This window comes from Cyprinodon tularosa, unplaced genomic scaffold (genome assembly GCF_016077235.1).
Source record: "Cyprinodon tularosa strain WSP-4 unplaced genomic scaffold, ASM1607723v1 ctg510, whole genome shotgun sequence".
NCBI lineage: Eukaryota > Metazoa > Chordata > Actinopteri > Cyprinodontiformes > Cyprinodontidae > Cyprinodon > Cyprinodon tularosa.
In genome coordinates this window covers 91,338-115,479 of record NW_024039242.1, presented here as the reverse complement: position 1 = coordinate 115,479, position 24,142 = coordinate 91,338, and the positions used below count along the sequence as shown (strand labels likewise).

General features: G+C 38.8%; 1 protein-coding gene across 1 annotated transcript; it reads right to left on the bottom strand.

Annotated features, from left to right (window-relative positions):
- Positions 1–21,825, bottom strand: mindy2 (MINDY lysine 48 deubiquitinase 2). The gene is made up of 9 exons (XM_038303483.1): positions 20,968–21,825; positions 20,748–20,805; positions 18,662–18,726; positions 9,431–9,589; positions 7,736–7,838; positions 6,293–6,435; positions 5,276–5,449; positions 4,910–5,098; positions 1–3,669 (listed from the first exon to the last, which is right to left on the bottom strand). Exons 1-9 carry the CDS (start codon positions 21,823–21,825, stop codon positions 3,490–3,492), a joined length of 1,929 nt encoding a protein of 642 aa, XP_038159411.1. The 3' UTR covers positions 1–3,489.
- Positions 21,826–24,142: the final 2,317 nt, after the last annotated feature.

Genomic DNA, 24,142 nt, shown 5'->3' with positions numbered 1-24,142 from the left:
TTTCGTTAAGGTACCCCACAAAAAAAAGCACTCCTGCACAATTAATGTTCAGAAGAAAATGAGGTATGTTCCTTTTTTATCTGTTAGTGCATATCAATGTAACAGTGCAAAACCAATTGCAAAAAAATATATATACACGTTCCACGATCACCTTTTTCAAAAGACTAGATTTACAGCATTTACCCGACCATCACTTTTACAAAGCATACAAGAACCCACTATGAGACACAGAACATAGAGTATCCCACTGATTATTTCATCATAAGACCCCAGGGTGAAGCAAACACTTGAAATATCTGAACCAGGTAATGGTGACCATGAATAAATATCTAGCTAAAGCACTGAAGTATGTTCGTAATAAGAGGTGGCGTGTCACTTCACAAGTTTTGCAAAAACCAACATAAAAAAAAACAACCAAACTTCCCTTAGTCATGTTTCATCATTCTAAACCTCTACTGGAATGTTTAATAATGTGTTCAGTTGATTGACCAAGAAACACAAGAAATAAAAAATTACAATTAAGCACATATCTATCTATATATAGATATATCTATATATAGATATATATAAAAAATGAAATCAAAAGAAAAGTGCACACACTGATGCTATTAAACCCTGTCCGGCGGGGGTGGGGGTCTTTATTTAGGCAGCCAGTTCACTGGTTGTAGTGTGTGGAACACAACTTAATGGTTAAGTATTAAATTCTTCAAAGTGTCAAGAAAGTCTTGTGTTTATACATATACAAGTACTAGAAAGCTGTGACTGAGGAAGCAGCTGCAGGCCGAGGAACTGTGCCGTTTAAAAAGCATACAAGCTAGAAAAAGACACCAGGATATGTCCCTTTGTAAAGAGGGCCTGAGAGTAGTTCTGTTGTTAAAAAATATGTATGGATTGTCTCAGAGCTCCTGCAAGGGGCTCGCCACCATGTTTTCCTCCTGCTCTAACAGTCGATCTGTATTCAGTCGAGAGAATAAGGGAGATGGTTTCACAAACGTAGCAAAGACCCTCTGTGGTGAAGTCTTGAGTCTATGATGGAGTGATTGAGTCAAGGCATCCAGCTGGAATGTATAGATAGAAGAATGTCTCGGGAGGCAGTCCCATGACACAATCATGGCACAAACAACCGGCTCAACCCGTTCTCATGCTCAGTCTTGCAGAGAAACGCACACAGGTGGGAAAGGGACTGCAAAGAGTTTTAATGTTGAACCTCCAAGCACTACATTAGTGAATTTCAACATTAAGGCCTTAAACTCCAAAAATATCATACACATCCAGTCCCTAAAAACATTAGAGAGCAAAGTTATGCTAAGAGTAAGAGATTTAACACAAAGCCAGATGAATGACGCTGCACGGCCTTAGTTTGACACCAAGTCGGCTCTCAGCAGTGCAGTCTGACCTTAAACCTCAGCTATTTGTCTTATCCAATCGCAGATCAGGAATAAAATGCAGGTTTAGTTAACAAATATCCAAGAATTGCAAGTAAACTATTATCATTTTGAAAAAGAACTCCATTCTATTTTTTCCTTGTCTAACCTGGATGCAGAGCAGCAGAATACATGGAACCAACAAGCATCTGCCAGTAAACCTAAAGCTCTACTCCCTAAGAACCTGCAGCTGCAGCCTACTTTATAGAAAGGTCATCAAAAAGAGAGATATACCCAAAAAAGTTGTTAAATTTGAGGACTCATGCCTTCCAGCTACTGAAAAACTTTAAATTGATCCTCTAGAAATTTTGCCTATTGCCAATCCAAATAATTTCAATTTCCAGAGTGTTATATTTTGACCTGTGCAACCAAATGCTGACTATATATTTCAATGGAAGGAAAATCTAAGACAAAAAATGTACAAAAGCAACAGTGATAATCACAGCCTAAGAGACCCATGAAGCAAAGCCCATTCAAGAGTACGTCACTGTGGCACGAGCTACAACTGTCGTATTCCTGAACCAAAAGATGATACCATCCGCTCCTATTGCAACAGAAGGGACAGCAATGTTTCTCAGGGGTTAGAGGTCATCTTTGTTGATGACCCTGGACCTCAGAGATCAAGTAAATTTTGCATTTCCTGAGAAACTGAAGGTCTCAGAATCAAGAGGAAGAATGAGAGCCGTGATGGACTGATGCTGTACTCTTAGAAAAGGAAACATATTATGTGGATCTACTGCATATTGATGTACTTCTTAGTGGGTTGCATCATAAACCCTTTTGTATCATTCTTGTGCAATATTTTAATGTTCTGACAAACTGACTGATTTTATTGGAAATAAGCTAAAATGATCGAAATAAAAAAAAAAAAGGAAAACACAGGTCACTCTTAAATAACTAGATAATGAGTTTAAGTTTAGATGAAATTACTGAAATTAAATTATTTTTGGATAATTGATCGAGATTGTTTGATGCTTCCTAGTGCTGACTGACTGTTGAGGCCAGAACAACCGTAGGATCATTCAGCTGTAGCATTGAAGGATTCATGTATTTTTCTCTTTTCTCAGGAAAAGTCCAGCAACTCATCAGAAAGCTGATGTTCTCAAGTGAAAAATTTAAGGCCTTCTGCACTCGCCCTAAAAATTGTAATCTTATCTGCCAAAGATAGTCGTGCTGAATACATAACAAAACCAACAAAATACGCTGCCAAAAGACAAAACAAAAAGTGGATTTCCAAACTTAAACTTGTCCCAATAACGGTGTTCAGTGAACGCACACCACACACTATTGTATTACTTAATGTACTGCACTTAAAAAATCACGCATTCACATTCAGACAGCAGAATACAATGATGCCAAACTCCGGTAAGGCAAATCCGAGCAGAGCGAACTGTGGTCATAAAGTCTTATTAGACAGCTACAGTGTCTGGCAGCTATCTGGCATTATTAACCCTCAGTTTGTAGTGTTTCTGCAGTGGTGTAACAGCTGCTATCCAACGGGTTAAAATCCCTTATTGGCTTACAAAAACAAAAAAATGCTCCCAAAAGCTACCTGTATAACTGATAAATAAATCAGACTGGTATCTTGGCATCAACAGCTGATTAAATTCAAAAGTGAATCTTTCAAACTATGTTTTCTAACTATTGCTGCCGACAAAAACAAAACAAAACAACAAAGCTTATAAGCTGCATGAGTGAAAAAACGAAATGAAAAACTTGGTTGCTGTCTATAAAACGCACCGCTCCAGGTAGAATGAAACCAGCAGGTGTTTGAGTGAAGTGAACGGCTTGTAAGAAAGTTTGGCCATCTCTATGAAAGACCAGTCACTGTTGTTGTAGCGTCCCTTCCTCCAACGGTCCTTCTCCACTGAGGATTGAGGATAACAGGCACCAGTGGTTTTGGGGAACAGCCAGTCTTCTGGTAGTAAGGTCCATCCGTCCTTACGTTTGCCGCACCCTGTGAGTCCAGTTTGCAGGGAGACCAGTGCTGTCTCTTTCACACAGATAAGAAAATGCAAACAACACTCACACACACACACACACACACACTGAGATACTCTGTGTGTTACAAAATAACACACTTGTCCTTTTCTTTCAGCTCCTTCTTGGCTTTGCGCTCCCCACCTGAAGACTGTTTCCCTGGGCTGGGTGTGGCCCCGCTGTTCGCTGCGGCCGCGGCACCAGCTGCTGCTGCTGCACTGGCTGCAGCTCCTCCTCTGTCCACCTCGCTTCCGTCCACCTGCTCCTGCACAGACACAAAAATGCAACTTTAGAGATCCAAACTAGGAATACGAAGCAGAAGGGTTCTAATGCAAGAAGCATTTCTTTTCGACATTAAATAGCTGAAAAATAGATGGAAACACACAGAGCCTTAGAACCCGCTACAGCTCAGACATTATCTCATTGGTGAAAGTCCTTTTAAACACTTCAGCATCAGGAACGCTTGTTTTTTTTTAAGTTAGCAGACTGATAATAAACAAAATGGAATATATGCTCTTTACTCATGGCGAGATGTTGTCCATCATTTCTATAAGCAGTTTAGAAATTTAAAATAAAAAAAGAACATCACCTTGTTCACTAAGAAGGAGCCAAAGGCAACATGGTAAAGTTATCCCTTTATATCTACGCTTTGCTTTAGTTTTTCCTCCGCCTTTGCCATTTTGTCACATTAAGAATGCTGTTTTTAAATCATGATTTTGTTGATTAAAGAAAAAAAAACTATTCAAACAAAGTTGTCACTTAGTGAAAATCATTAAAAACATTAACATTACATTGTATCATGTTAATTAACTGTTCCCGATTCAACAATATAAAAGAGGCTGAACAAAAAGAGTTTCATTAAACAGACCAAAGACTGTTTTCTTACATCGTCTAATCCACTCATTAGTTCCATGACCAAAAATATTCAGTGGACCAACGAGACAAAAAGGGAATTTTTGTAAACAAGGTTTATGTTTTGTTACATTTGGTGTAAAAACTAAAAATAAACCAACAGTGTAACATGGTGGTGTTAGCATAGTGGTCTGGGACTGCTTTGCTGCTTCAGGTCTGGAAGACTTGCTATAAATGATGAAATCATGACTTTTGCTCTCTATCAGAAAATCTCGTGCAACATCTGGTCATCAGGATTTGACTTTCAGCTTAAGAAACTTTCTATAAAGAAGCAGGATAGCGATGAAAAGCACGTAATGATCAATCTTAACTGCTTGAAAAAATGAAGAATAGAAATACCTTCTACCGTCCTACAGAGAGGAATATCAGGAGACAATTGCTTAACGTAAAAGCATTAATATTTTCTTACTCCCCAGTATATTTTTAATGATTACTTAGAACTGTATTTATTATTTTTTCTCGCCTATCTCTTGTTGACAATTCCTCATTTCTAATCAAATAAAATTGATGAAAACATGAAACCAAGTTAAAGAACCCATCAGATCTAATAATAAATCCCAGTGACTCTAAGATCTCTCTACCTCCCTCCCCACCTGTGCTTGTGCCTGTGCAGCTGCCGCTTCCTCCTGCTCCTGCTCCTGATAGTACTGGGACGCCCGTCTGTCCTCCTCCTCCTGAAGCTTTTTGGCCAGCTCCAGGTCACTGATGCCTTCAGGCAGTTGCTCCCACTGCAGGTCTTGGCTTTGCTGTTCCTGCTGCAGGGAGAGTGCCATCAAATAGTCCTATAGAGCAAACAAAAAAAACCCAAAATTAATGTTTTATTATGACTTCAGTTTCTAAATAACAGTGATGTTTATTTAATGGTCCTCCGATGCCCATTCTTTGTTTATTTTTGTCTGTTGGTTTGCTCCTCATTAAGTATTCAGTTTTTTAGTGAATCTTTGAAAAACAGTCCAGACCTGGTCTATCTGATCCTGCTGTCCACGGTACACTGTCTCTGGATCAGATGGAGGCCGCAACCTGAACTCTGAATCACAGAAGTTTCCATCTCCGTCAACGTTGTGCAGACTCTCCCAGACAACCTTCTCCTCTGTCAGGAAACCCTGGTCAGTAACCAGAAGGTAAAGTTGACCCTAGGAAGCAATGTGAACCACAGTGATTAGAAATGATTCATAACACAGTCATGTAGTTTTAACATGACTCTACAGTAACAAAGTTTTGAAGAAGTGTTTGCTAGAACACAAGTCTTTGTGCAGCTGTTATCGTAATATGCACCCTGCTTTGTTTTGCCTTGGAAACAACTGCAGACCCACTTCCCTCCTTTAACAGGAAAGATCTGCTCCATCTGCAGATATGTGTCAAGCTAGCTGGGACATGTGCACCTCTGGAAAAATATTGGTCCTTATCTGGATGCCAGCTGCACACATTGCTTTTAGGATTTATAGTTATGTAATTAGAAACACTGGATAAGAAGATAAGAAGTGAAGAAAAAGAAAATGCTTTAGAGTGTGCTGCTGTCGATCTCATCACAGGAATATATATTTTTTCATAATCCCTTTAAATAGAACTCAACTCAATGTTTTTGCTGCGTTTTGCACCATATTTTTTTTTGGCACTGCACCTCTCCATTTCAATGCCTTTAGCACCATGTCTAAACTGGTTTTCCTATTTGCCTACACTGTTTACATTCTGATCACTGCTGCACATTATAAATGAAAATGATAATTTCACTGCTAAGTTGCTCATTCACTGTTGAAAAACTGTATGCATTCAAATTACATTTTGGTTACACTCTGTGTATAAAAAATGACAATAAAGTTTGTCTAAGTCTAAGTCTCTACTTTGGTTAATTTGGCCTGATATTAAAATATGTGTGGATCTGAAACATCTGGAAAAGGACTGTAGAGGCCATAGAGGTCCCAATTGTTGCCACTAAAAAAGAACCTGTTACCAAAGGCTATACAGTAGTTGTTCACCTTGTATTTGATCATGGTGCTAAAGTGGTTATTCCTGAAAAAGACACAGAGCTCTCCTTCTTGCACAGTGGAGGTGAGCTCACATAAGCCATGGTAAGTGAGCTGAGTGGCTGTGCTGCTCAGGAACTGCTCCGCCACAATGCCTATGAGAGGACAAGAATAGATGGTTGGTTAATACACAAACATTCCTTTTTATATGGGAAACTTACAGACTTAAATACCAATCAGTTACTTGTCTCTTTCCCTCTGTTTTAATACTGTAAGTCACATATGTCTTAAAGAGGCATAGTTATGTTAAATGACATCTTTTTGTTTATATACCAGTAACTCACTCTGGTTGCATACAAGGTTTTTCCGCAACATTACCGCCTCCTGTTGGAGTATTATTTGTTATTCTTGTGTCCTCCGCTTTGTTTTTAGCATTTTATTGTGTTTAATATGATTTCATACCAATGAAAATGTTTCAGCCTATGAGTTTTTATTCATTTAATTTTTTGTAGGAACAGGGATTTTATTTTTCCTGGACGTTTTGATAGGAGGCAGGATTCCCCAGAACTTAGAGTTGCTGTAGATCAGCTTATTTAATGATTACTGGCTGGGCTTTGTCCACTCTGAGCTGTTGCTTTATTGTGAGGCATTGCAGGACGGCTGGGCTCGGTCAGGCTCTATTAGGTAGATGTTTCAATTGCCACCATTTGGCTTTCTGATAGTTCTGCAGTACTGCTGATGGTGCCATATCCGTTTATATCTGCTCATCTTTCCCGGTGCAGGAATTCTACTTCGGCTCAAAAAGAAAACACTATCAGACTGACGCTTGATGTATATAATCTCTTCTCATATGACCTGACTATGCCTCTTTAAAGTAAAGGACGGACGGTTGAGCAAGCAGATGAATATATGCATGGATGGATACTTTTTTACATACTTAAACATTTTTTTAGCCAAGCCAGAACCTATGTACAGAAATGCATGAGATGGAAAACGCAACATATGCAACAAAATTAAACCATTTTCATGTGTGGGGCTCACATTAAGAACAAAACACTGCCTCACTCATCTTAGAACCCAATTTAAGGTGATTTACATTAGTTGATGGGTACCATTAATAGTATATGAGTCCTTAAGCAAGATTTGCACTACCAATGTAGAAGAACAACAGCAAAGACAAGGTTTTCTGTGTCAGTACATTGTTGACTCAGCTTTAAAATGTTGGCTTTCAGTCTTGCTGGGAGCTATTCAGGCAGCTCGGCGTGTAAATATTTGGTTGAACCTTTCTGAAATCTGTGACATGAAGAACTATGTCATTTAAAGAAATTCCTATTCTGTTCTTCTATCCAAAGTAAAAGATGTCTTAATCAAATGCAGAAATATGACTGTCTGCCCTCAGGTCAGCACAGTAAAAGAGACAGGAGGCTAGTAAGTGTTCAGGAAGCTAGATCTCACCTTCCCCTGCCAGCTCGCTGTTTTCTGACTGTTTGCAGGATATTATCTTCTCCACCAGCTGGTTGTAGCTGCAGTTGCCTACGGCTTTGACAATGTCCTGCATCTGCAAGAGAAGATAAAAGCTGTGAGAAAGAACCTACCGAAAAAGAAAGGTTTTAATAACATCCTGTTTGCATGTTTCTCTGCTCATTAGTTTAACAATCGAAAAGAAACAAAAAGACATTTTCTTGAAATCCAAGAGTTAAAATGACAGAATCCTATTATTTCATGCGCTTTAGCATATGTCATATCAATGTTCATTAGCTGTTGGTTGGATAATTGGAGACGGATAGCATAAAGCGGAGCCTGTTGGGGAAGAATAATCCAGAACATTGAACTGCAAGTCTCCAAAGACCTAAATATACTTGCTAGAATGGAAACATTTGCTCTCTGTCTTCCAGAACTGCAAGAACAAGATTATGTCGTCATTTTCCTACCTCCTGATTTTTGGGTTTTTGCATCTTATTCTTGATGTAACATATGGACAGAGCTTTGTAATTGAGATTTGAGGCAGACAACTGCTATATACAAAATGTGAGATAGCAGGGACCTAATGAGGACCTGCTCATCAGTTCTACTCAAGTATGAAAAGTCTGGACCTTTGCTGTTATCATTGCCCCCTCAGGTTAAAAATATAAAATAATCTGCTCTTGTAAAGTATGTAAAGTCCTTAACTTGTAGACTGAAGTAGACCCTGTTTGGAAATAGAGAAAAGTCAGAAGGTTTTTAAGATTATGACTCATTGTAAGACATTTTTACTGTCCCCCATAATGATAGTCCATAGTGAAATTTCTAATGATTATTTAAGCTCCTCACTCCATCTCTAAGGCAGAGTTCGACCCATTTTCCTGAGGAAACTCACTTTGGCTGCTTGTATCCGGGATCTTGTTCTTTCAATAATGATCCATAACTAATGAGCATTGTTGAGGGTCAGAGCAAAGATGGACCAGTAAAGATAATCTAATTTGCTTTTTGGCTCAGGCCGTTCTTCTACACAACAAAACTGAATATTGCCACCATTGCAGATGTGGCCTTAAACCGTTCTCCCGTTCTATCCTGCTATCATTAGTGCACATGACCACAAGACACTTAAATTCCTCTGCTTGAAAGAGAGAGTGATAACCAAGCAGGAGGAAGCAGTACAACCGTTTCCAGTCAAAACCAAATTCCTCTGACTTAGAGGAGCTAACTCTCATCCCAACCACTTCCTTGCATGGGGAGGTCATAGTCTGTAGAAACCAACACCAACACATAGTTTGTGGAAATCAAAGATAAGATCCTAAGGTCACCACATCAGGGGCCCTATCCCTGCACAATTACACCCATCCAAAAACATCACTAAAGTGGTTTGGTATGACAGGCAGCCCTGGTGGAGCCAACATATCAAGGGGCCCTACTTTGGGCTGAGATGGCCAAGCCCCAAGAGCCAAATCCTCATCATCAAACGCCCACTAATGGGTTCCCCTCCAGGCCCAGCCCCATAAGGGTGTCCCTGTCTCCCTAATCTGGGTAAGACTTGCCTCTTTTTGTGGTTGGGCCATACTGTCTGCATCACAACAGCAATTCATTTACAGTTCTCTAGATTTCAAGGAAAACCCAGACGTGTCTGAATGGAATATAATGTATGTCAAAGAGAAAACACAAGATCAGCCTTACCTGGGGGTCGACAAGCCAGCCGTGGTAAAGAGGGATGTCGAGAAGGTCAAACACAATGCATTCTGGGGTGTATTCAAAGACTCGCACACCTATGAACTTCACATTTACGTCCAGACCTGTCTGCAGCTTGTGAAGCACAGCCATGGCATCACTCATGTTCTGCAAAAAACAAAAAAAAGGACGTGGAATCTCTTAAAGTCCAAAACTGGATATTGATTGATTGAATTTATTAATCTCACATAGAAATTTACTCTGTGCATGGGATATAAACAGTATATACAGTGTGTCCACATATAACAGCTTTTTTTAAATAGCAGGATTGCGGTATTCCCCAAGATAAAAAAATATATAAATAGAGAAAGTAGGAGAGGAGAACACAGAGCCGACGTAACGGGCTGTTGCATGCACAGCCCAATTTGGATAAACGATGCAATGGATAGGATGGAAGAATAACAAGGCATGTGTATTGGTATTTTTTAAACATTTCATTGTGTTTTCATCTTCCACACTTACTCTGTATATACCACCTGGACAAATTGAACATTCATCCATCCACTTACCTATGCATGACAAGGGGCCAGTCCACCATAGGGCCACACAGACACACAGAGAACAAACACCCTTCCATCCACACACTCACACTTAAGGGCAATTTAGAGTGACTCCCTTTACCTTCATAGAACCTGCACAATTAGCAACAAACAGACAAGGAGAACATGCAAACTCTACACAGAGCCTCCAACGGTATTCAACCTGCTACCCTGCATAGGTAACGGGTAAAAAAAAAAAAAAACACACTATTCTGACCAAAGAGGTTAAAAGCCAGCATCCATAACAATATAGTAGTAAATTAGGATACAAGGCCCAAGTAATCTAAGCACTATAAATGCTTCAATTTCTTATGTATATGTCCTTAAGAACGTTATATCATTATTGCATGATGACATAACATTCTTGAAGACATATACTATCCCTCAATTCAAAAGGTCAAATTAAAACACATATGAATAGAAAAAGGGGGATGATTAGAAAGTTGAAGCAGGTTGAAATAAAAGAAGGTGAAGCAGCAATATGGTTAAATGCACCATACATTTCAGAAATTGACAATGCACAACAGCTATTTTACATAAACTGTACTGTTTAAATTGACTTAAAAGAAATCTGAAAATATTTCTTGGGATCAGGTTTGTTAATTACACAGACGCAAACAAGGAGAGTTTGTTTTTCTTGTGGCAATAACAATCTTGACCTTGTCAGAATTTTATAAGTTATCTTTTTTTCTCTGAAACAAAAGGATTATGCCATTCAATGTTTCCGTCTTACATTTCATAATTTCGTTCTTTATTTCTTGCTTAAAACTCCCAATTTTGATGGAGATTACATACATTTCTAATAAGTGGCTGAATTCAAATACTTTACATTTAAATTCATCGTATCAGTTTTAGTTCAAAAGCCAAACCTTAATGAACATTATTTAGTAAAATGTATCTGTGAACATAGAATTATCGTCCTCGAGAGCCCAATGAAACCAACATATGGTTTCATGCCCAGAGTATAGTTTCCCCAGCTGGTTTAAAAGTCCTGCTGCTGTTCAACTCCAAGGTCAAGAGGTCAAGGTTGCAGCCAAGCCCATATATGCCACTTCCAGTTATTCCCATTTAATTCCCCTTTAAAAAAGGAACACTGAAGGGGAATAAACTGAACCTAAAGTATAAACGTCTGCCTTCACTTTCAGCTAGAAGAGACAAATAATTCACTAATCAGTATTTTATGAGAATAAAGGATAATTATGATATTTACAAGAATTTGTCTAAGCTTATTACAAAACCATCATAAATTAGTACAAAAAGGCTCTAAAAAGTTCAGCTGAAGCTTATTTCACTTAAAGGAATAGTACACCCAAAACATGATTAGCCTTCATTTTCTACTCACCCCCATGCTGAACAACACTCTGGAGTACTTTTTTGATATCTCAAATGCATCTGGAGATCTGGGAGGCTTCTTGCTGTCTGCTGACATTCAAATAATGGAGGTCTATGGTGACCGAGACAGAAAGGTCCATAAAAGTCCACAAAAAACGTGTCAATATTCCTCCATACTGCTCGTCCAATGTATTCCAAGTGTCCTGAGTGGGTAGCATCCAGAATTTACTCGAAACAAAGTCATTTAGAATGTTTTTAGAGCATAAACAGTAGTGTATAGGATTTCCTGAAAGCGCGCACATGCGCGCTCACGACGCTACGGAAGCCGGCAGACCAAACCAGATGAAAGTGCGCATTCAGCGTCTGCTCTTCCAATAATGCAAGCGTAGAAGAAGAAATGTGCCGTTTACCTGTGCAAAGAAAGAAACAACGAAAGAAAAATGTCTGAGGACTTCAGTGTTGAGGAAGAGCATGAGTTCTTTGCCGAGCTGAATGCGCTGGTTTGGTCTGCCGGCTTCCGTAGCGTCGTGATCGCGCATGTGCGCGCTTTCAGGAAATCCTATACACTACTGCTTATGCTCTAAAAACATTCTAAATGACTTCGTTTCGAGTAAATTCTGGATGCTACCCACTCAGGACACTTGGAATACATTGGACGAGCAGTATGGAGGAATATTGAAATGTTTTTTGTGGACTTTTATCGACCTTTCTGCCTCGGGCGCTGGGCACCTCCATTATTTGAATGTCAGCAGACAGCAAGAAGCCTCCCAGATCTCCAGATGCATTTGAGATATCAAAAAAGTACTCCAAAGTGTTGTTCAGCATGGGGGTGAGTAGAAAATGAAGGCTAATCATGTTTTGGGTGTACTATTCCTTTAAGCTAAATTAGTTTAAAACTGTTTATTTAATTAATTAAAATTTTAAATTTAATTAATTTAAATGTTATATTTCTCGAACAGAAAATAGCTCCATCCCAGCCTCATTCTCTAGCGTTCCATACTTAGCCTACTTTTCACAGATCCTGGGTGGTCTGAAACTCTTATTTGAAATTTAATCTTTAAATCTTCCATCATGAGATACAACCCTTATATACATTAGTAGTATAAAGCCCGAGTGTATTACTATTTTGCAGTTTTGGTAGGAGATCTATAAGCTACAGCTGCGTAATCTGAGAGTGCGGATTAAGATGCTCATGCTCAGCATTAACGGTGGGATTAGTGTGGCTGTGAAATAGACCACATCTCGTCACTTTGGGGTGCAGGGTCCCAGAGATTAGCTGCAAATAACTGGCAATCAGCACGATGCTATGCTGTTGTTCTACGAACTCTGGAGTTTCTTTGTGTTTTTTAGAGCATATAGTTTAAATGTCAAAGCCGCCCTGCTCATATGCCTCTTCCTTGATTTTTATCCCAAAGAATAATTGAAGAATAGAACTTGATGTAGATAGAATGAGATGTTCTGAGGCAGTCTCCACAGTAGCTGCTTTTCCAACCAAGACTTCGCTGCCTAAACCAGTAATTCGTAAACTGCGCATCAGTTCTTAAAACAATTCATTGTTGGAAAAAAAAAAAAAAACTCACATCATACACTGATCAAGCACAATATTATGACCACATGCCTCAGTCTCCCCTTTTTCTACAAGATAAGCCTTGTCTTGTCAAAGACCCGAACTTGATTAGATTCTTGAGTGTCTGTCGTAATAACTGGCTCCAACTTTTTAACACCAGATCCTTTAAATCATGGACGTTATGAGGTGGGGCCTCCATAGATCTGACTTGTTTCTCCAGTGCATTCCCCAGATATTTGATCAGACTGAAGCATTGGGAGTTTGGCAGTCAAGCAAACATGACCAACTTGTTCTGCTCCTCTAACAATTCTCACCATTTTTGCTTCGTGTCAGGGAGCAATTTCCTGCAGAAAAACACCACAGCTCTCAGGGGCTGCACTCCAAACCCTAAATGAGTTGGAATGCACTGTTTTCTGATTCATATTGAAATGTTATCTAGAGTAATGTAACGTGGACTCTAAAACATGCTATTTGCTAAATGAACAATAGATGGCGCCATCCAGGACCTGTTACTATGAAGATTTGTCCCTTAAATCCAGATATCGATTTGATGGCAGTTGCTTTTTGTCCATATTATTTTCCCGGAGAGTTTACCATTTTTATTTTGGTAATTGTTTATATTCCACCTTCTGCAGTTACACACTGTCTGTGGTGTCATCAGTTCTGTTGTAGCTAAGCTACAGACACAACAGCTAAATGCATTTGTTCCAGTAAAAGGTGATTGCCTCATTGTCTGCTACACTTCCAACAATGCAACAGTTTGTATGTTGTTGTGTCATGTCAGGGATTCATGCATCTCTTAGGCAAGACCCGCTCTTGGTAAATCGGGTCACAAGCTTGTGTATTTCTGCTCAGAGTATAAGCCTCTATCTGAGAGGAAACCTGCATTAAGTGTAGGAGTAAGAAGATGGTCACTGGAAAATAAAGAAGCACTGCAAGGTTTCTTTGAAGCTACAGACTTGGTTTCACTGAGCTACGAAAGGAGATGACATTAATATAATGACTGAGTGTGACTGACTAAATAAACTAGGATTATTTCTTCAATATATTAATTTGTTGATAATTTTTTTATTAATCAGCTAATAATTGGATAGCAAAAAGTTCCTTAAGATTTTTTACAGAATTAAACCAGGTAAAACTAACATTTGAGGAACTCTGGAGAAAAAATATTGACAGAAAAAAAGAAAAAAAGTTTTATTTATCTTAAATGCAAAATATTTCTAGATATTTTTTTTGTTTTACAATTTTGGTATACTTACTACTTTAAGTGGGTCACACTGTCAGCTAAAGGCATGGTTAAGTTTCTATACTCCACTTAACGAGTAATCAATTACTAAAATAGTTTAGGATTATTTCAATAATCAATTAACCACGATTAATCCAATCAAATTTTTCAGCCCTAAAATAAACATTTGTGTAGATAACACCATCCCCTCAAGATTAGTGGTATGCATCCCCAATCCTAAACAAAAGATCATCAGTAAAGGAACTGCTAAAGTAACAGAAAAGACCCTTCATGAAGAGAGACAGGGAATTATTAAGGACTATACAGAAACAAACGCAAGGAGGCATATAGGAAGACCTGCAAAACAAGCTCCAGCAGAACAGCATCAGAAATGTATGGTCATGGATGAAGAAATTCACAGGCTTCAAGCAGTAGGAGGATCAGACAGATGGACGTCTGGACAGAACAAATAGACTGAATGCATTTTTCAGTAGGTTCAGTATCTTTCCCCTTCCCATAGTCAAACAGACATCCCTCCTTCCTTTGACCCAAGGCTTCCACCATCTTTTACCTTAGCCTTAACCCTCCTGCTTCTATGTGGTTATTCAACACCAAATCAGAATATAGTGCTGCTCCCCCCCTCCTTCCACCTGTCTTTAGAAGTCAGGTGAAGAGGCAACAGGAGAATCTGAATCACAATAGGTTGCCAGGTCCAGAAAGTCTGTGCAGAGCAGCTATGTTGTTTTTTTAAAGCACCTCTTCGAACAAAACTCTGACCATTCTTATTTACTCTGTACACCTCCGACATCCGATTCAAGACAGAGTCCAGTCATCTGTAGAAATACTCAAATGGCTCTGTAGTCGTTGGGTGTGTTAGAGGTGAAGATGAAGCTCAGTAAAGGAAGCTTTTGAAACACTATGTAGTATGGTGTGGAAACAATATTCTGAATGCGCACAAAACAAAGGAGATAATATATAAACAGATTTCAGAAAAAAAAACCCTGCACAAGTTGAATCCAGTTAACATCATGGGAGAAGAAGTGGAGGTGGGGGAGGAGTATAAATACCCTGGAGTTCACCTGGACAACAAACTCAACTGGTGACGCAACTGTGCTGCCTACAAGAAGGAAGAAAGCAGACTGTACTTCTTAAGGAAGCTTAGGTTCTTCAGTGTTTGCAGAAAGATGCTGCATATCTTTCTTTAACAAGTCAGTTGTGAGGAGTGTGATCTCTTCTGTCATCATGTACTGGGGTAACAATATCAGAATGAATGACTTAAAGAAGTTCAACATGCTTATAGAGAGTGTCCGTTCTGTTTCAGGAACTTCTCTAGAACCTCAGGAGATGATTTTGCAAAGAAGAATTCTGCATAAAAAGACTAACATTATGGACAGTGAGCATCCTCCTCAGAATATTGGTAAACAACAGACTTTGACTGTCTTCACTCATAGGCTTCTCCAGATTCGGTGCAAGACAAACGCTACAGAGGAATTTATAAATAATAATAATAAATATTGTTATCATATTTTGGCAATTACATTGTGCATTAATTTAAAATGTGCAAGAAGTTTCTTTTTATTCCAAGCGTTCATTTATTTGGATGTGTTAATCTTCTAAAAGTGTCTCTTTAGAGAAAGAGTAAAAATCATTTACGGCAGATTCTGAGAAAAAAGATAGCTGCAGCCCTAGTCTCAACCAGTGTTTACGTCATGCACCAATTAGCTTTATCAGAATAAGCCTTGGCCGTAACCCTGTAGCTAGTTCATCATTTCCTTCCCATTTTTTGATCAACACTGACTGCTGAAACTGGGAACCCCTCAGAAAAGCAGCAGTTTTGGGAATGCTCTCACCTTATCTAGCCATCATAATTTAGCCCTAATCAAACTTTGAGGCATTGCTACCTAATACTGTATATATCCCAAAACATCACACATGCTATGATGAAGAGATAACCGCTGATATAATTTCACCCATAATCGATCATAATTTCCTGCCTGAATGACATTTATCTTTCAAAACAACAAGGTTTTAGATTTTATGAAAATAAAATACTTAGATTTTCATCAATTTATATTTCTTAGAGTAAACCTTAGGGCAATTAACAAAACTCTTTATTTAGATTTTTTTAAGGCTTTAAAACATTGATGCAACAGATCACCTGTATGCATGCTAAAGCAAAAAAGGATGATCGGAGTCTTTCAAAACTATGGTCTCCAAACAAATTATATGTATATTTCTTATATATTATATATAAAAAAAAAAATACCATTAAAGTTTATGTATAAAGGTAACTGGGCGTCATGTAAAGTGAATTCATTTGTAGCTGAAAAGAAAAAACAAACAAGAAAAAGCTCTCGAAGTTCTTCTTTTTTTTGTTTTAGTACATCAATCAAATCCTTAAATCTGATTTGAATTTCACTGAATAAATCTGATCAGTTCTATTAAGTCCTACATAAACACACAGTTCAAATCTATAGTTGGGCTATTGTGGTAGCTGAAATGAAAACACACACATCCTCACACTGAGCTGTTCTTCCTTTAAAACCGTACTCTCTGTTTTTCTGATTCTATCTTAAAAAAAACAGTAATTTCCTTCTCATTGTGCCAGTGTCTGAGAATAAGAAGAGCATCTGTGAGCTCATTTTGAGCGAAATGATGGGATACTGTGTATTTACTAGAACAAAAGCAGGGTTTCTTTACATTTCTAAGTCAAAATTCCCATTACAGGGAATAATAAAACACCGGAGGGGGGGGAATCCCTCTGCTATTTCCTAAACAAGTTCGTCTGATTCTTCCAGCGGTCGAACAGTCATCATGGATGAATCATCTTATTGAGCTGGGCCAAGTGAGAAAAGTGAAGCTAAACTCCATACACACATATCCTCAGCTCTTCTTGGTAAATATGAAAAAAAAAAAATCTAAAGGCAGCCAGGCAAAAGCTATTTTAATCCAAATGCAATCCCATCACAGATGATGTTTATTCTTTTCAAGCTGTGGTTATAAATGGAATTGCTTTGGTTAAAATATCTGTCTTTTCAGTGAAAAGTAAAGACCTGTATCTTTAGAGCTCTTTAAAAAGACCAAATATTCCCCAAATTCCCACAGATATTGAGGATAATCCCATTTGTTTTACATAGATGTCCGTTATTCCCCGAGGTCTTCCTGCAGCAGAGTCCTAACGCTGTGTGTGAACCCGCCGTGCCACTGACAGATGGTGGACGGACATGACAACGCCACATGTAAAACAGCTCCCTGACCAGTCATTAGACAACCATAATAACACGGCAGCCCCAACTCTGCCCCCTCCCTTACTATAACTCTGCATGCCGCGGGGCACCGCTGATTTATTTAAGAGATTGTGTTTCAGTCCTACTTAAATTTAGAAAGCCCTCAGCTTCCTTGAGGAAACTGTACATTACTTTTAGTCGTCTGTAACTGACGGGCTTGAAATCATTCACAGATGTGCTCCTATGCTGCCACGCCGGAGGGAGAAGAGGCGCGGCCCCTCCTACACCTTAGGCAGGCCATGAGAAGCTGGAGCTCCATCTCCAAGTGCCTTTCATGGTAAGCCACAAACACACACGTTATTTCCCCTCATCCTTAAAGGAAATTTGCATTGACTTCCATTCATTTCCTATTCATTTCTATGGCCTAACCCAGAATCAATACATACCCAACCCTAACCTCAATTCACACAATAGCCCTGCACTTACAGGTACTGTAAGTCCCCACAAAGTAGCATACGCTTGGGAAATTGGCCTTTTACTGTCCTCACAAGGTAACAAATGCTTGCACACACAGACACACAGTAATAGCTGGTAGCTAAACCCAGCCATGCGTATCCAAGCTTTCACCACAATGTGAAACAACACAATCTGACACTACTAACCCCCGCTGTTCCCATAGACTTGCAGGGGTTTTCTTATGTAACCTACAGAGGAGCAGGAAGAATGCTAAGCTGCAGTTTTTAATCAGATCTTTGCTTATTTCCATCAATGGCTGCTAACCCAGACTCGTTCCATGCTAATGTGTAGCCTGCATTGATAGGAATATGCAGCTACACTGTACTCACAGGGAATTGATATTCATGAAATCATGAAAATGGAGTTGGAAAATCTCCAACAGATGGAGATGAACCAAAATCACCTTAGAAACGTATGTTTTTTTTTTTTACTCCTTTTACAAAATACACAAAAACTGAGATCTTTCACTGTTTTTTACTCTATTAACAAATCAAACAACTTAATGTACTTTGATTCACTTCACTAAAAACCAGATGAAGTTACGGGGATCGTATTCTTGGAAGCATAAAACTGGATTATTTCATTTTTTAATCAAATACGTAACAACTACCATAAAATAGTAAAATTCAAGTGTGTTTTTCATTTAATGCGTTCAATTTCTTAGAAAGAAATCGGACTGCCAATCGTGCCAAATAAACCCAGAAGTCAGCATTAGGCCAGGAAAATCTGCCTAATGTATCTTTGCACCCACTGTGGTAATAAGGCAGATCTTACCTGCTCATAGTTCAACCGCTGAACCTCAGATATCTCCTTAGGCTTGGTTTCCAGGATGTAGTCGCCTGCAGAGAAAAAGTCAATGCTGATTCAACCAATTATCAAAAAGCAACTGATGTAGCAGCAGAATCTGTCTGTCGCTGTGGACAGGTCTCCTGCATATCATACACTGGACAGCTGTTTTCCCCGGATATTATGAAGCTAGATGCACCCCTATTCACTATTAAGCTCTATCCTCTAAGCTCTGTCATGTTGGCTTTTAAATTAGTTTAAGTTTCTCAAATGTATGGTCTCTGGGATATTGGCAGGCTGCATTTTCATATTCTATATTGCTCATTTCCTGAAGATAACTCTCATTATCATTGTGCAGGTATGGTTTTAGCATTCTTTTACAATACGTCAATATAAGTGCTGCACAAACATCCATGCAAACACATCCCTATCGTAGCTTTGAATGTTTTATTGAAGCCAACTCCCAAACATCTAGAGTGAGAATGCTTCATAATATATAACAGAAAACAGCAACCTATTAAAGAGCTGGCAAATCTTGCTGCAGTCAACTCATGCTTTTCCAGAGAATTACTCAGAAAAAATACCATCAAACTTGTCATCAAACCGGCATAAACCAAAAAAAACGCTTATGCATGGAAAGAATGGTTCTCCTTTGATTCGCACTCAGGGGCCAAAAAATAAGAAAAGTTGTTGCATCACTGAAGCTATTGAACTCTAACCTTCTTAAGGTCACGGGGACTTCAATTTCACAACATGCTTCATTTGACCCACAGACTCCTCTTACATCAAACCGTCAACTAATATAAAGATTTTACTGGGGGGCCATAATCACCCTCACTCCTTAGTCCCTGTGATTATAGAGGAGGGGCCATTCTGTGGTTAAAAGTAATCCAGAAGCTTCTGAAAGCTTCCCAGCACTTCTGTACAGATTAAATAAATGCAAGTACAAGATGTACTTTTCTGCCCAATTACAAAAACAAATGAACACATTTGGGGGAGAGGAGCAAACCTGCAGATAGCTCTTCGCAGTCACGGCAGCTTTCTCGAGGGAGATTCATAGAGATGAGTCATGTTAGCTTAAGGACATAAACAAGTCAGTGAAAAACCTGTTGCTAAAGTATAGAAGAATATTTATTTGTTAAAGCATATTGTAGGTTGTGTACATCACTGGCAGAGCAGGAAGAAATAGAAATGCAGCTCTTTAGAGTTTTAAGTAGTTTTGGAGTTATAAACTAATAACCAGGGAGGAGAAAAGGCTCCCATTTCTCTTGCAACAGAAAAAAATATATATATCTTCATGAGACCTGATAAACTCTGGACTATTGACTTGTCCACACTTTCAAATTCCCTTAAGACAAAAAAAAAAAGTTATTCTTTAGAATTTGAAAGATAAATGTTGGATACAGGAAGCTGCTGACAGACTTCAAAAGACGGCATGAAAAACAAGAATGCACACAGGATGCTAAAGCTCACTGGCAGAAATATCATCAGACAGTATTATTAGTATGGGATCATGCAAACTTACAGTTGTGCCAAAAAAGTACAGGGCAATAAATGTTTTCATTCTTTTAATTTATCTTATTTTTCTCCATAGGGGAAACAGAGAAGACCCATTACTATGTCTTCGATGAAGGTAAATGGCATTAAAGTGGAGATGCACCAAGCATGTTCCTGAGCCAATAAAGATTTTAGATTAGGGTTCACGTTACCATTTACGTTATCTTATTTTAAGATTGAAATAACATTAAAGGAAAGAAAGAGCTGCAAGTTCCTAGGTAAGGGCTGCAAGTTCTTATGAATCAATGTATATACCGTTCTCTGATAATGATCAAAGCCAAAATAAAGATTAAAACCAAAAAAAGTGGAAGATCTTAATTTCAATAAACTTAAAAAAGGGACAGAGGACTAATTTAATTGTCATGCTGATTACAGTTGTTTGGATCAGAACTGATGGGAGGAAAATTGGCTGACTCTTTGGTGCATCTCTACATAAATGATTCAAGGGAGATATTTTCTCCTTCGGAGCAATGATGCAGATTTAATTCGATCTCTGGTAATAGCTGCAAACACTTACCAAGATACTCCATCAGTTGCTCAGCAGTTATAATTTCCATCATGGGAGGTATTTTTACCTGAAAGAGAAAGAATGCACACCATTTCCTTCCTATTTTCTTAATTAAATGTTAAAAAAATACCTAAAAGGTAGATTTTGCTGGGCAAGACTATGTATTGGAGTTTGATAAAATGTAATCTGGTCCTGAAGACCTGTTGAGGAGCAAATCTGAGCATTTTACCTTCCATGCAAGTAGAAGAACATTCATGATGGCCAGTAATGGACAGGGGCCATTCTCGTTTTGAGTGATGATCGGTGTGTTTTCCTCCCTCCATTTGATCCACTTTATGTGGTATATAGACTGTCCGGCGGTGCGGTCTTTAGCGAAGGAGGTCTTTGTCCCATCGGAGGCGTAGTCGCTCTGCAAGGCCAAGGCCAGTCCCTTGTCCTCCAGCCCCTCGGAGCTGGGACAGGAGTTTAGATTGGAGAAAGACTCCAGTGAATCTATGCTCCTGGACTCTCCGCCGAGGCTGGGGTCTGGGTCACTCCCACTCGGCGGTCCTTCCCACAAGGTGTGATCGCCGGACTGTCCAGATTTAACGTCCGGACACAGAGCAGTTGGTTTGGCAAGTTCTGTCTGCTCACTGTCTCCACAGACTCCATCAGCCTTTACATGTGTGCTCTCTTTAGCTGAAGGTGAGGAAGGGCAGTCATCTTTGTTGTTTACTAACTTTGAGGCACCTCCCTGGCTGTCTGCTGCCGTCTGCTCCAAGTCATGCCCCATCCCGTTACTGATATGATCCTCGCTCCGCAGCAACGGTTGGCTCGCATCGCCCCTCTCCATCCGATCCTCTTGGTCAGATCTGACAGGTTCAGACTTCTCTGAGCTCTGAACAACGCCGCTCGGTAAACTAGCATTTGTAGCGCTGATCCCACAACCAACGGTATCCAAAGTGCTGAAGGGAGCTTCACTATTCTTCAATTTATCGAGGGATCCTTTCACTTCGCCCCCAGCCGTAACGTCGGCCATTTCGGCTGCAATCGTGGCACATATAGACGTCACCTCAGCGTCTCGATGCAGGTTTGCATTTTGCTCCATTTCGGTTAAAAGCCTGTCGACAGATTTTTTTTTTAGCTAAACTGCAACGATAGCTTCAGCCTCGACGACGCCATGACAACTCTGCAAGTGACGTCACCAGAGAACAAAACCGACGGCTGAATGATGCGTTCGCGTTCGCTCGTATTCTCCACATCGGTTAGTTTAGTTGCCGTTTCTTCTTCTTCTTCTTCTTCTAGTTGGGTTTATTGGCGGTTGGCAACAACGATGTAGTAGCATTACCGCTACTTACTGGTATGGAGTGTGGTTCGTGATGGACTATCTACTTAATAAACATATATATAATTTCTAAGGAAAAAAACGAAAGAAAAACCTGCATACTTATACATAACTTTGTATTCTACTCGTCTATATCATACACACATTCACGTCTCTATAATCAAATTCTATGAAATAATTTCTTTTAAAATCAAAAAATTATTTGTATATGTTTACTCCCCAAATTCCTCCTCGAAATATCTACTAAATTAATCTATTCCTTAATACATTCAAACTCTCTCCTCATATATCTTCTCTCGCTTTCATATTTATGACATTCCAGTATAACATGTTCTATTGTTTCATATTTTCCACAGTAATCACATTTGCCAGTAGTGTGCTTTTGAATTTTGAAAGTGTTTAATTAAGTCCTGTATGGCCACATCTTAACCTCGTTATCACTCTCTCCTCCTTTCTATTTGGTCTTCCGTTTCTTCTTTTTCCTACTATCCTCTGATTTTTATAAAAACACATTCTTTTTTTTTTTTATCCCACCTTTTTGCCATTTTTTCTTTAATAATACTCTTTTCCTCCGATTTACTTTTTTTTAACTGTAAAACTAATAGGATTTTGAATTGCCCTCTTTGCCATTTTATCTGTCTTCTTGTTTCCTTCTACTCCAATATGTGCTGGAACCCACACAAATACAACAATCAAACCCATATTTTTTATTCTGATTAATGTATGAAATACCATCTGACTGATTATATTCTAAACTAAATAATGAACAGCTTGAATCTGAACAAATTACTGTTTTTAATGGTTTTATGTCTTCTACCCATTGTAAATCTAATAATATTGCCAACATTTCCTCTTTGTATACTGATAATCCATTTGAAATTTGTTTTCCTATTTTTATATTGAATTCTGGTATTACAAAAGCTTTTCCTTTTTTCCTTGTTATTTTTGATGCATCTGTATAAATTGAATATATTCATAATAATTGTCTCAATGTAACTGTACTAAATTGATATCTACTTTGTACGATTTATATGGTTTCTTTTCCATTAGTGACATATCTACTATTGCTTCTGGTAGAATCCATGGTGGTATAACTGATATTGGTGCCTGAGTGATTACTAAATTGGTATTGGTTGCCATTTACTTGTGTGAACTCTAAATAAATGTGCTCACGCACATCCATACTGGAGCATCACTTTGACATCTATTTATTTGAGTACCCAAACCCATACTCTTAACCCAATTAAGTAATCAAAGTGCATTTCCTGAACTTGAACCCCAAATCACAGTTTTTGGCATCAAATTTAAGAAGCCAATTAGCCTTCAAGGATATGACATTAGTATCTAAGGCAACTTGAAATAATATGACGATACCAAAAAAAAGACTTACAGTTTGCACTTACAACCACAAGCGGCCAGCAAAGACTCTGTTAAAGGGAGAGTTGTTCAGCAGGGACAGGTGCAAAACATGGCAGTGGCACCTGCCACGGCACCGAAGCAAAATAGATGATTAACATTTAAATACATAAACTTCTAGTGTAAAGGGTCTTTTAAGGAGAAAAGTATTTTCCCACTGTTGTTTAATAGAGGCATATTGTTGTTCAATCATTCAAAGAGTGATCGCCAGGTTGGTCAAGTGTAGAAACACAGAATAGATTTCAAATTTCTCAATATGTATTGGAAAGTGAAGTGACAGATTAAAAGTTAAGTATTTGTCAAACAGCTATAGAATGAGTTAAATCAGGAAGCAATCTTGTGGTGTTATAGGATTAAATATACATTACATAGGGACCACTTTTTCATCATTTTACTATATTCTATCTCTATTCTTCCACTCTGCAGAATCTGTTAGTTTAATCTCTAACGTTCTGCTCTCTCTGCCTTTTCTCATAGTAGCTTCATCTGGTCTGTTCTTGTTTGGCGGTGACACCACCCTGGAGAGAAATATCAGCTGTGCTGCTGCCATTCAGACCTTTGTTTATAGATGTTGGAGATTGGCCTGTGTTTCCAGTGTAGTCCTGTTTCTCTGACTGTGACTGGCTTGATGTGCTCTCTTCATTCTCTGACATGGGAGTTGTTT